Source organism: Phacochoerus africanus, chromosome 2 (assembly GCF_016906955.1).
Source record: "Phacochoerus africanus isolate WHEZ1 chromosome 2, ROS_Pafr_v1, whole genome shotgun sequence".
In the NCBI taxonomy this organism is placed as follows: Eukaryota; Metazoa; Chordata; class Mammalia; order Artiodactyla; family Suidae; genus Phacochoerus; species Phacochoerus africanus.
This window is the reverse complement of record NC_062545.1, coordinates 147,864,646-147,878,786: the sequence shown is the minus strand read 5'-3', so window position 1 is coordinate 147,878,786 and position 14,141 is coordinate 147,864,646. Positions and strand designations below refer to the sequence as shown.

At 47.7% G+C, this 14,141-nt stretch overlaps 1 protein-coding gene across 4 annotated transcripts in view; it reads right to left on the bottom strand.

The window, feature by feature from the left end:
• The window catches only part of PCSK6 (proprotein convertase subtilisin/kexin type 6), a 188,424-nt gene that overhangs the window by 132,009 nt on the left and 42,274 nt on the right, over window positions 1–14,141 (bottom strand). For all 4 annotated transcript variants that reach the window (XM_047766897.1, XM_047766900.1, XM_047766896.1 and 1 more), the window contains exon 2: window positions 9,106–9,210. In XM_047766897.1, coding sequence (XP_047622853.1) covers window positions 9,106–9,210 — 105 coding nt within the window. The remainder of the gene's footprint in view (window positions 1–9,105; window positions 9,211–14,141) is intronic.

Here is a 14,141-nt window from a genome sequence, read left to right as displayed (position 1 = left end):
CCTGGCCTCTCACTTCGCACCCGCAGGCCTGGCTCTCATGGTGCCCTGCAGGCTTGGTGCTTTCCAACTGGAATAGCCTTCTCTCTCTCCACTGGGCCAGCTTATGTGTGTTCCTCCTTAACCCGCCCTGCCCCGGAATCCTCTGACAGCTGCGCTGACCAGAGTGGGAGCTTGGGCTCCACGCCCCAACTGTGTGTCTGCAGGGAACTCTGCCTTCACCGTGGGACATGGACTTTATCTCTTCAGAAGCTCACTTCCGCTTGGACGGAGGGATGTGTCTCTGTCATGCTTGTTTCTCCAGCTCTCAGCCAACACCTGCCTGTAACAGGGACTTGATTGACGAAGATCTGCTGGACTCTAGTACTATCCTCTTTCTTCCTGAAAAGGCAAATTGAAAGCTGACCCTGCAAAGTTAGGTGTGTCTCTGCCAGGGTGGGAGGCTTCCCTGACCTGCTCATCCAGTACTGAGCCTGGATGTGTCTGGGTGCCAATGTGATCACCCTCTGCTCCCCACTGGCCTGTGTTTTGCTGGTGCTGTACTTCCATGTGCCAGGCAATGTGTGACATACAGTAAGACGTCACCTAATGCTTGAAAGAAGGAATGAAGTTAAATGAGTAAGCTTCAGATTACGAATATGTTATAACCACTGACAGACTTTCAAAAACCCTTCAGCGAAGAAAACGCGATTGGGTTTTCATGACCACCAGACGAGGGGGGGTTATATTCTGTGGAAGATCAGTGATCTGGGGCAAGAGCAAGGTTTGCCAAACACAACCCCAGCTCAACACAAATCATCTTTCCTGGGCACACCTCCATAAAGCTGCATAAGGCATCTTGACTCCTTCGAAGTCATATTTTGAAGAGAGAACTTCATTCTGCCCCTTTTCCTTTCATTCATTTTCTCTATGTTTCCTGCTAAACATTCTTGTTGCAAAGAAGACTTTATAATCATCTCAAGGTTAAGTGAACCACAAAGCTTTCTTTTGGAGGCCATGCCTCCTTCAGCTTTCTTCTGGAGAAGTCAAATCAAAATTTGTCATCTGTTAAATGTTGCCATGTAGCTAAGAGGAGGAAAACTTAAAAGATGCTTAGAGAGAGGGCACATGAATGAGCAGGATCTCAATCACTGCTGCTGAGTTGTACAACTGGCCGCATGTCATGTTGGCAGGTGGCCCCAGGTGGCCCCAGCCACATCCTCTTCCCAGATGCCATGGGCACACTGCCAGACCAGAAGGTGGCCTGGCACATCGGTCCTGGGTTTGATAAGTGACAAAGAGGGGTGTTTTGAAGCTTCCTCCCATGAGCCAGCATCACCAGAGAGAGCATGAAAAACCCTGTGTTCCACTCAAAGCCACCAGATGCCTAAGCTCTGCCTTAAAGCCCACAACTGCTAGACCTGGGAAGCCCCAGGACATTGTCAGGAGCTGAAAAGTCCTAGAAGGGGTTCCGGAGTCTTTGCTCTGAGACAGACTAAGGCCACAAAGACCATTTGCAGAGGTCCCCACACCCTCCCAGATCTCCACAGGGTCAAGGTATCTGAATTGAGCTGCTAAACCTCCTTCAAGCCCCCACTGCTCAGTCTGAGGATGGTGAACTCTATTTAGATACTGTGTCCATGCACTGTGCTAGCCAAAGCAAGGGAGACAGCTCTGGACAGCTTCCTCTTGTTCCCTTGGCTTCATCTAAGTGAAGGACACTTCATTCTGTAACTGCAGAAGGACTGTGGAATGCCCTCTACTCTTTGCTCATGACTGAGCCGGCCCTGCTTGTGGTCCAGGGCAAATCTGCAGATGACATCAGAGTCCAGACCCCTGAATGTTCAGGGGTCACAGGATTCTCGGGTCTCTTCCAGGGGAGGAGAGTGCTCCAGGAGACCTGCAGAAGGTAAACCTTTGACCCCATCTCTCTGTGCTTCAGCCTATAAAATAAAAGGATCAGATGAGCTCATTTCTGAGCACCTGTACTCAGCAGCTTGTGATGCCTACATCTGGAGTCCCGCCAACAGGGGCTGCTCTCAACACCTTACCCCAACGTGTGTTGGCTCAACTTTCCACCAGCTGAAGAGAGGCGAGAAGCTAATTCACTGAGTAAGGATTCAAAGAAAGAAGAACAGTATCCCCTGATAAGGGCACATCACCCTAGAGTTTGCAAGCTGGTCCTCTCAGGAGAGGCAATGGTTAATGCACACAGGAAATGAGTGGTAGCCAAGCTGGGGCCTTCTTGCCCAGGGCCTGGGGCCCCTGGAGGATGGAAAGGCTTAAGTCCCAGGAACCCCCAGAAGCAGTATGCAGACTGGACATGAGCATATGATTTCTTTTCTCTCTTTTCTTCTCTGGAGGGAGGGAATGTCCAAGGCTTTCATCAGCTTTTCGGAGGGGCCTGTGATTCCAAAATGGTTAAGAAGCATGGGACTTAGCCAGGCTCAGGGAGGTGGAGAGTGGGTCAGGGCGCGCCACATGAGGAGCTGATACTCTTGCATTCACCTTCCCGGGGGCAGAGGGCACCAGGTCCACAAGGGAGTGGTGGTTAAACAGACTCACTAGAACCTGGCAAGCCCATCTGAGGATACCACCTCGGGTGGGGTGGGAGATGCTGGGCTGCCATGGAAACCCACAAGCCAGGGCAGTAGAAGAGGAAAGGAAAAGGAAGATGAGCCAAAAAATAAAAGCTATTCTAACTCAGCCTTGAAATCCTCCGCCCATGTCACAGAGGCAACTGGGGACCAGCCTTGTCTTCCCTTCCTCGCCTGTAGCCACAACTGGAACAGCAGGGTCCAGGTTCCTCTAAGCTGAACTGCATGGGCCAAAAGATGACCCTTAACGCTGGTGAGAAACAGCACTGCTGCTTCTGCTAATGTTGGGAAACAGTAGGGTGAGCGGACTTGAGGACATTAGTTCTCTTCATTCACTCCGGAGTGAGTTCTTACTCCGACTGAAAGGAAAGGAAGCACCCTGTCCCCCTTGAGGATCACCTGCTTCTGCTCATAGACAACCTGCTCCCCAGTCACCAGTCACCTTCTGTCAAGCCCTCTTTAGGACTTTTGCCACAATTTAACCAAGGCCACAGTAAACTTCTGAAGTCATTACATAAAAAGAAGTTGAGGAATAAACGGTAACATATACAACGGGCTGATGTGAACCCGCTCCGTGAACACTGAGATGTTTCAATACACAATGACTAAGCATCTGTCTATTATTTACCAGGTAGTCTGCTGGACCGGGAGAAAAAACAAATGAGAGGCGGCCTTGGCCTTTGACAACTTTACAGCTCAAGGTGGGCGTGCGTGCATCTAACCATGAGCTCCTCTGCCTCCCTGCCGCCTCTCCGTGGTTTCTAGAAAACTGAGCGGTCTGCCCGATCTTACACAGGCCTTAGGGACCAGCTGCAACTCCCACCAGCCCCATCCCTGTCACTCACCAGACTCCCAGGAAACTAAACCCCTCATTGCTCCCACCAACACCACTGTGTGCTCTCAGTGCTTCCAAAGTGGCCAGCAGGAGATGTCACAAGGACAATACGGGGGCCCGAGGTCCAGCAAGGCTGACAGCTGTCAATGGACAGCTCTCACAGGCACTGGGAACTGCAGGGAGAGGATGTCCATGTGGCCACTAAACCCTTCAAGATGTCATGTTCTCCCCAGCAGTGGTCAGTTCTGAATGGGTGCTGCTCAGGCTCTGGCCCTACCACCTCTGTGTGTGAGTATCACGCTGGGATGAGAGCAGAGGGCTAATAAGCAGCCTTGACGACACCTCCATTCCTGGAGTCTGGTGGGGAAGTCAGGCGCTAAGGGAAACCTCACAAACTCAGAATGTTAACATCATACTGCTAGGAGAAGCGAGCTAGCCGGAGGGCTCTAGCTCCTGGTGGCAGGGCTATGGCTGAGACCAGAGGGTCAGGGAGAGTCACAGAGGGGAGGCAGTCTGTGCAGAGGCTGTGCAGGGGGAGAGAGCAGATGCCATCCAATGAGGAGTGTAAAGGCCCGTGTGGCTGGGGCCACAGGGAGGTCAGGCTAGGAGGACGAGGACTTGGGCAGGACAGTCCCAGGGGTGGTTGGCACCATTCCAGAAGTCCTCCCGGATCCCTAAGGATGGTGGAGAGCAGACTGGTGTTGGCCAAGGGTGCCCACAGCAGTCTAGTGACCGGGCAGTGTGGGGTTCAGGTGAGAGGACTCTCGCTTCTGTGACAGAGGTGTGGTCAGGGGTGGCCAGTCGACTCTGGGACGAGGTGACTTTGAGATGTCTTTGAGGCATCTAAGTGGAAGTGCTGAGTGTGCCAGGGGGTGAAATAATAAAGCATCATCTTTTAAAGTATATTGGAAAATTCTAACTGTTTACCAATTCGTAGTAGCCAGTCCACTAGCCCCAGGGTTCTGCAGAAACGTGAAGAGACAGCCGCAGACCTCTCCTGTCCCCACGTGGGTCAATCCATCAGGCCCTGTGAGGCAGCCCATCCTGCCCCCAGCCCATCCCATAGTTCATCAACCCTGAGATCAATGTGGTCACTTTCTGTCTATGTGCTTGTATTTGCCAGGAACTTTTTGTTTGTTTGCACTCCGAATGGCTCCAGCACACAAAACTGTCAGATAAAATTCCATCTGTGGTTAATGGAAAGATCGGCTTAAACGTTGCATCACTGCTGGAAAGAAACCTGAGCTTTGATTAAACTCTGGGGACAAAGTCCCATCCTATGAAACAGAATGCCCACTCTGGTCCCAGAAATCATTTTCCAGCTTCTGAGAGTTAAAGTACTAAAACAAAGCATCAACCCAAAGCCGCCCATTGCCCAGGAAGGAGCCTCCGAGGGCCTCCCTAATAATATCTTTATCCTCCTGTTTCCATCATCAATCTGGCTGAGCTCTGAAGGGAAAGGAAGGGCTGAACCAGAGTCATCATTCTAAAATGCAAGGGTTGGAAGACGCAGGCAGCAATGTCGAACTATAAGCCAGCTTGGAACATAATCAGAACAAGTAATTTTTAAAAAATGTGTGAATCCTTTCCGCCATTGGCTGATGCTTCTGTAACATCCACCCTTCTCCAGACTTTTGGCCAAAAGAACAAGTTAAAAACAAATGCTTTCAGTTTGCTTAAATGACAGCCCTTGGAAAAACCCAGTGACTGATACCATGCCCTGAGAACAGTCAGGCTGTTCTCCCAAGGAGCGGGCTCGTCAACAAAGCCCTTTGAGCAAACGGCCCTCTTCAAAGGTGGATAAAAACATCAAGGAAAGGTGATTAGGAATGGAAGGGAAAGGACTGCACGACGCTGGTACAGGATCAGGGCAAAGAGATGCTTAATAAACGTGTGTGTGGCTGAAGTCTTAAATCTTCCCTCTCACTCGTGTTTCATTTCGTTTTGTTTAACAAATGTACACTCTATCAGCTTTCATGGGAGGTGCGGATGGGTTGTAAATTCCATCACTTATCAAAGCGATTTTGTACAACAGGGACTGGAGCTAATTAAAATAAAATACCATCTGCATTCGATTGAACTTTATCCTAAACCCTCTAACATTCATCTCCAGTGTGGTCATTCAAACACCATGGCAAATGCATTCCAATAATTCTGAATAATATTAAGTCATCTCTTCCCTTCCTTAATAATATTAATGACACAACCCTCCAATCGCGCAGGTGTCACAAAATTGCTTTGCTAATGTGGGAAAGCGTCCGGGTACATCGCAAGAAAAGATAACGCTAAATACTTCTGGAAAATGGCTAATTCTACACCATATTTCATCAGAATGACTAGGTAGAGTAAATATTAGTCAGACTGACAGCTAATTGATTTGGTTTGCATTAAAACTAGACGTATTTAAACAGAGGCATTTGGGCTGTGATTCTGAACTCATAATTGGTTCAGATGTCCATAGGCTTTCCCTGGGGCTAAGCATTTAATTAGAACTCTGGCAAACAATCAGCCAATCATATGGGAGTCGCAGGAAGGGCTGGAATGTGCAGGGCTATTTCCCTCTTCTCTCTTTCCTCTTTATTGGCAGGATGCTTTGATAGTGGCCCTGCCAGGAGCTTATTAAGGAGCCATATATAAGAGGGATTTTTATTTGAAAAAACTTAATTGCCACAGCCTTTGCCTAGGAGGTCTCTCCCCTTCCTTCTCTTTCCTTCAAGGACACAAGTGATCACCAGGAATATCTTGCCTTTGGACCCAAACTGAATGTAGTACTCTGAACCCACATAGAATGAATAAGATCATCATCTCAGACGCTTTGGCGAAGACCACCTGGAGCCCACCTGGGACTTCTTCTCGCACGCCTGCTACAGTCTCACACCCCGCTCTTCTGCGGTTCCCCTGGGGGGAGACCTGCTCTGTGGGCATCTCTGCATCCCCTGGGGCACAGGGCCTCACACCCAGCAGATGCACAATTAATATTTTTGAAAGGAAAGGTAAAGCTGTTGAGTTGAATACCTTTAAAAGTTTTAAAATTCAATCATTAAAAAAAAATGCCCACAAAACACAGGTTAAGTCTCCAATTTCAGCTCTGCTGTAGTTCTAACAATTGAGGAACAGTTTACTTCTCCAAAGTTCCTCAGGAAAGGGGACCAAGAAATCCACGGTCCCATCCTCTTTTCATGGCATGCCCATGTGGGGGATGGGTCCCCCCCACCCCCATCGCCACACAAACATAGTGCCCCTCGCTGTGACTATCTCTGTGGTAACATTTAATAACTCCTAAGACTTCAGACAGAGAACAAGCATACTGTCCTCATATCGCAGATCCTAGCTTGCTTAAGTGAAATTGTGGAGGGCATTACTGTGGCAACACTTTGACAGCTGATGGGCCACTGTGGACCACAGCCCTCCTTGCAGCTGCACGGAACCCATATTCCTTTGGTGACTGGTCTGTGCCCTCTGCCCAGAAGGCCCCTTCCACTCAGCTTCTTGGTGAGATGGGTACTAGATCTGCTTGCCCTTCTCTGATGGCCCCATCCTGTGAGAATGAGCTACTGCCCCCTGGCTTTGCTTCTGAGGAAAAAAAATCCACCTGCCCCTTTGAAAAAGGTTCCTCCAAGCTCCAAGGTGTGAACACACACAGGTGTAATCACAGCCCCATAGGATGAGGTTGGTGATGCATATTAAAGTGCCCAATCACATAGTAATCTCTTCATAAAACATTAAATTCCTTGCCTGGCTATGAAGGAATAATGGGGTTAGGATACTATTTGAGATCCATCTCCTTCTATCTGCCTACCCACGCACCCTTCCATCCATCCATCCTCCCACTCACCTATCACATGAATTCAGAACGATATACCATGTGTCCACCTTGTCAGAGCCCAACTCCATGGGGATCCCTTCCTTATGGGCTTGAAGCCAGAGCACCACAAAGCTGTGCCCTGGAGAAGGGTGTTTCAGGTGCAGTTCCCTGGGATGAACCATCTCTCCCACTATCCCCAGCTTGGTCAACACAAGAGGAACCCTAAGTGTCAGTGGTTTGGCTTGGGACAACACTAAGACCAATCTCTCCACAGAAACTTTATTATCAGTGTTCCCTGGGGAGGGCCAAAGGAGTATCACGTGCCAGCTTGGGAGCACAAACTACTATCTAGCAGATTGCTTTTAAGACAGGGCAATTCCCAATCCCAATCTTGGGCATATATCCAGACAAAACTCTACTTAAAAGAGACACGTGCACCCGCATGTTCATTGCAGCACTATTCACAATAGACAGGACATGGAAACAACCCAAATGTCCATCAACAGATGACTGGATTTGGAAGATGTGGTATATATACACAATGGAATACTACTCAGCCATAAAAAAAGAATGACATAATGCCATTTGCAGCAACATGGATGGAACTTGAGAATCTTATACTGAGTGAAATGAGTCAGAAAGACAAAGACAAATACCATATGATATCACTTATAACTGGAATCTAATATCCAGCACAAATGAACATCTCCACAGAAAAGAAAATCATGGACGTGGAAAACAGACTTGTGGCTGCCTGATGGGAAAGGGAGGGAGTGGGAGGGATCGGGAGCTTGGGCTTATCAGACACAACTTAGAATAGATTAGAATAGGAGATCCTGCTGGGTAGCATTGAGAACTATGTCTAGATACTCATATAGCAACAGAACAAAGGGTGGGGGGAAAAACGTATACATGTAAGGATAACTTGATCCCCTTGCTGTACAGTGGGAAAAAAAATAAATTATAAAAATAAAAAATAATTAAAAAGAGAGGGCGATTCCATGTTCTAAAACTATGATATACCAATGGTCTCGTTTTGGGGATGGGGCTGCTACTGCTTCTCACTTCTCATTTTCCCTCAGAGCACTCAATGCCCTGTGACACATTATATTTTTCAACTAACTATCAGCCCCCACCATCCACTCCAATGGCCCTGCTGTGGACACATATCAAGTATTAGCAGATCACCTCCTGAATGAAGCCATCAAAGGTTCACAGGACCATCTTAAATTTTTAATCTTACCAAGTATCTGTTGACTGATATTTGTCAAATATTAATTTCAAATCTATGCAGAAATAAAGTATAATTACCCACCCGATAAATTTGAACTATACTAGAAAAAGTTGGCCTCTCTTCAAATAATATGTTTATAATCTCAGCAACTACAGAAATTTTTAGGAAGAAAATAGTTATATTTACTGCTCAAGTTTTTAAATTCTTGGTAACCATTAAGATGCGTGTTATGACAACCACAAAAACATTCATTTGCCCAAATTCTAATTTCACTATTAAAATGATAGCTTGAATTGCCTAGTCATTTTGCCTTTATGGGTAAGATTTGCATATTTATCTCCTCTGATTACTGTGTATTTTGTTGATTTTTAAAGATTTAGTAGATCTATATACTCATTTGATAGCTGCTTCACACTAAAATCAAGAATATGAATTTTCAAGTCTCACAAGGGACCCAAATATTTAGAGAATTTAGATGGTATGATACATAGCTACTCATCAGTCTTGTTTTATTCAAAGTGGATCTGGACAACTAAGGGCTATCCAGAATCCCATCAAAATCTAGACTCAGTCATTTTTAGAACCACAGACATAAACAAGAAGCAAAGAGCACTCAGGCCCTAAGAAAGCATCCTGGGAAGGGAACAGAAATTGGTACCTGGGGGTCCATCCTGAGGAAGGTGTGAGGGCCTCTGCTACTCAAAGTCGATCTTTTAAATGTTTTGCTATGATAAAAATGGTAATAATCTTCCAGGTTTCCAATCTGCAAAAGAAGAAGAAAGATATCAGCAGGTAATACAATCTGACAAAATGATGCATCCCACAAACATCCCCCATCTTCGGAGAAGTTCATCCTGCTCCCAAAGGAAACCCCCTCCATCAGGCTGCCCACCCACAGCTCTGGCCCAGACTCAGCGTCTGTGAACGTGAACGTCGATTTAGATGCTCCTCTTGAGATAAACAACGTCAGGTAATATTTCCGATAGAGCACACACTCCCAAATCTTGTGGTAAGTTCCTATCATTTAAAGTTTGTATTATCTTGGCCAAGTTTTTTAGATGGGAATTAATGTTCATTTAGGGTCAGGCATCCCTGAAGGAGCTAAGTTAGTGTCAAGTCAGGTCTACACCAAAATATCCATTTATAAACAGACTCCATCCTCTCCACCCCATGGGTAAACTGAAATATCTAAGAATGAACATTCGCTCTCAAGTGTGACAAGGAAGCCAAGGCAAACACGCGGCTCCATCTGCTAGGGGGCTGTGCAAAGGTCAGCTGAGAGCATTCAAGCCCCCAGAGTGTCCCAGTTTCCTGCCAGTAGCAGTTTGTCAGGAGAGATTTCAGCTTGAGGGCTGGAGGGGACAAAGAGGATCGTGGCGCTCCCTGCAGCACTGACTGGCCTCGTGTCTTGTGACGGGCATCAGGACACTGTTCTCCAAAGACTGCTGCTTCTTCTAACTTTCCTGTGTCGTTGAAGCAGCTAATTGGTCACCATCCTTGGTAGCAGAGCTTTCTAAATGAAGATGGACCAAAGAGCAACCATATAGACTCTCAAGGTGCCCTTCACAGCCTAACCATCCTGGTGTCTTTTCCGGCTACAGATTAAAGGGTGAATTCAAGGTGAACTGTTCTCTAGAGCAGTTCGATGTGGTGATGATGAGCCTGGGTTTTCACTCATGGACCCAGCCCAGACCTGCCCACTCCCTTGACCACCAGTGATCACATGATCTCAGGTAAGATTCACTGCCTGCAAATCTCAATTCCTTATGTGTAAAAATGGGGATAACTTCCCCCACAGACCTGTTTAAGTAGGACTAATGACCACCCAATTCACAATGACCTTTTGCTCCTCCTCCCCACTCTCAGACACTGTGTCTGCTACAAGCTGTCCAGAGCAAAGTAGACCAGCCCAGAAAGAGACCTGGAGGGACGTGGATATTCAGAGTTGCCATTCTCACATCTTTCCACAAGAAGATAAAGTCCATGTTATTACACTCTTCAGTCCTCATTTCTGGAAATCTTGGCAGCCTGACTGCCTCCTGTTCTTGAGTTTGAGGAGATACCCACCTGCCCTGGAAATAAAGAACCTTCTTGTGCACTTCGGCTTGCTCCAGGATAGGTCTGTCACTTACAAGCACCGAACATCGAATGCCATGATAGTTGTAAGGGTTAGTAGGTCTCATCTATATAGCAGCTAGTTTAGTGCCTAGACCAGTGTCTAGTTGGTGTTCAAGAAATCCTGGCTTGCACTGGGAGCTGGGATTCTCTCTCTGGCTCCTCTCCAAGGCTCCTCCATTCCCTCATGGGGTCTGCAATGCATTCCAATTCAACCCTTTCTGCCAGGTGACCTGGGCTTAAGAGTCTCTCTGAGTCTTAGTTTCCTCATGAGAACAGTTCCTATCACCTTGAAGGGTTGTTCTGAGACTATATACATATATAGGTATGTACAGTTCTTTACATATAAGGCACCACACAGGTAGTAAGTGCTCTTTAAGTGGTTTCTGCAATTATGACTCAGTCCATTCTACCTAAAGACATCTTTCTGCCATCATCAACCTCATTATTTCTGTCCTCTTTTGCACAAAAGCACATTTATTTCTCCTCCCACAGTTACCTTGCTCATTCCTTCAACAAAGTTAGTTGTTATATATGTCAAAGGGCTCCTCTGATAGCATACCAGCACTGTTATTTAGCAACAGAGGCAATAGTGGAGGCTTAACTTAGAGCAATGTTTAATCAGCATGTTTGCTTATAAGCGGCCTCCATCCCTGGGAGATGTTTCACAACTTCTGTTCTTTTAACTTCAGGTATTCAAGTCAATTTCCACTCAGGAACATGGAGAAACTAAGAGTTGAATCAAATTTACTGCAAGGGGAAGAGCTGGTGGCCGGAAGCAGGCACATGTCAGGGCAGCACCTGGCCTCAGACAGCCTAGCCAGGCCAGAGGCAGCCAACCCTCTCTTCAAAGGCCAGTCCCGAGGCCATCCAGCCCCTGTCTCTGCCCCAATCCAGTTCCATCATAAGCAATGGCTCAGAGGGTCTGAGTTGATGGGAGCCATTGTCTTTGAGCAATTCAAGGAACAGATGGTTCCCACAGTGCTGACCAGACAAACCACCCCAGGGGGCAGCAATGGCCAAGGCCATATCTGTTTGGAAACTTATGTCCAGCCCAGCATGGCGGCTGAGGGTCCGGAGAGGGACACACCTAATGCAGAGGACAAAAGAACAGCTGCAGGAGAGGCTGGAATCTGATTCAGAAAAAAAGGGAGGGAGTCAGGTCACTGGCTATTCAGGTCCCTCTGAGACTCTGGGCACCTCCATCCACTCAGGACCTCAGGGTCCAGGGTGAGGGCATGGGGAGCAGACACCTTCCTTCCTCACTACCAAAGACTTGATAGGCAGGCAAACACAGGCCAGACAGCTTGCCTCAGGGCACAGGAGGCAAGAAAAGAAAGAGCTGCTTGATACTAGAATTGCTGTAAGGGTAGGAAAAGGAAGGAGGAAGGCAGGCCCAGATCCTTAGGTGGGAATCCAGGTTCTGTGAGAGGCCCTGACACAGTCTGCAGCCTGGATGAGGGGAGTGCCCCAAACTGTCCTCCCAAAGCCTGTGGACACACTGTGTGGTTAACAAAGCACCAACCCAGTCAGGACCAAGGCTGGCAAATCTGGTCTACCTCCTGTTTGTTTGTTTGGTTTTGGTTTGGGTTTTTTTTTGCCTTTTCTAGGGCCGCTCCTGCGGCATATGGAGGTTCCCAGGCTAGGGGTCTAATTGGAGCTATAGCCACCGGCCTACACCAGAGCCACAGTAACCCAGGATCCAAGCCGCGTCTGCAACCTATACCACAGCTCACGGCAATGCCGGATCCTTAACCCACTGAGCAAGGCCAGGGGTCGAACTCGCAACCTCATGGTTCCTAGTTGGATTCGTTAGCCACTGGCACAATGGGAACTCCTTGTTTGGTTTTTCTAAATCTCAATTTTTAAAAATTGTGGTAAAATCTACATAATGTTTACCCATTTTAACAATGTTTAAGTAGCCTCACTGTGGCCCCACAGCCACTGCCCCATCCAAATGACCACTAAGCCGCACAGGAGCAGCAGCTGTGACAGAACCCCACTGCCTGAGGGCCCTGGAAGCCCCCCAGTTCTGCTCAGCACTGAGCCCTCCCAGAACCTCCATCTCCTCTTCCTTGATGATGAAGCTGTGTCTGATCAGCATGGTATTTTTTGCTGTGGGTTTTTTTTTTTTTTTTTTTTGAGGGGATCGAGCCAGGGTGACATAAAATTTCCATAAGTGCAGTGCTTTTTCTCTTTCTTGTCCATGGTATTTTCAAAACATATTGATTAGAGCCATTCTCTTAGTTTCCCATCCCAGAAAATGAACAATCCACTAAATAGGTAATGCTCACATCTCTTTTCTCAACACTGATACGCAATTATACGCATTAGTTGATAAAATTGTTAAGATCATTAAAACATCATTAAAAACCTTGCTAAGGGTTCTCAGCCAGAACACTGGAAGAAAGGAGATCCGAGAACCCACAGCAAGGAGAGCTAGATGTGGTTTCTCTAACAGGATACTCCGTTAGACGCTTCAAAAAACCTAGTAATACATGCACTCAGTAAAAAATATGGGTGGTAAAAAGAGTACAGAGCTAGTAGGGGACAGCAATTCCCCCTCCTTCTCCTTTTACCAGCCACTGAGGTCCCCAACTTCTGCTGGGGGCCCCTGGCTCACAACAAGAGTAGCACCCCATCTCAGGCCACAAGCTGAGAGCTCAGATGAATGGACTTGATTCTTGCAACAGCCTCATGAAGTGAAGGCCACGATCATCCTCATCCTGCAGATGGGGAAATGAAGGCACTGTGGTTAGATGACCTGCTCAAAACCACCCCCTGGCACGCAGTACAGTCGGGGTGTGACTTAGCGTTCACATCCTCAGCAATGACCCTCTGCCTCTGAACATGTCGGAAGCATCACTGTCACAAGGGCCCGCCCACCCCCACCCCCTCATCTTGGTTCTGGTCCTCAGCAGCAGGCTCATTCACAACACAGCCCAGTGCCTCTTTGGGGCTCACTTTCCATCCCCCTGAGCAGGAAGCAGAAGAGACACCATCATGTTTCACGCACACACCTATTCCATTGTGTCTGAGTGAGTGTGTGCAGGTGAGCATGGAAATGTGTCTGTGTGTTTTTACCTGTATATATGTACATAGAAGTACGACTGCACATGTATGTACACAGATGTGTCTGTATATATTCACATATGTTGTATACTCAGTTTGTGTGTATATTTACATTTGTATGTATATAGTTGTGTGTGTAAATGACTCTGAGATGTAACCAGGCCTGTCTTTGCTTCTCCCACAGCCCTCATATCCATGTGGACCTCCAGGGCCACTGCAGGCTACCCTAATTCAGAACCTCTGGGTCTGAGGCCCATCACTTTGGGCAGAATTACCAACCGCCCCCTGTTGGAGGTCCTGGTTCTAAAGGTCTGGACCATGGCTGGGCATGTGGATTCTGAAACCTGTCACAGGAGACCCTGAGCTGCAGCAGTGGATCCTGTCAAAGCCTATGAGGACAGCCCTTTCCAGGAGGAGGCCCCTCCCCTTCCTACCCGGCCCATCCCCATGGGCCCTGCCTGGCCCCCAGCATGCTGGCTAGGAAGGCTGAGTCCTTTGGAGGCCGGG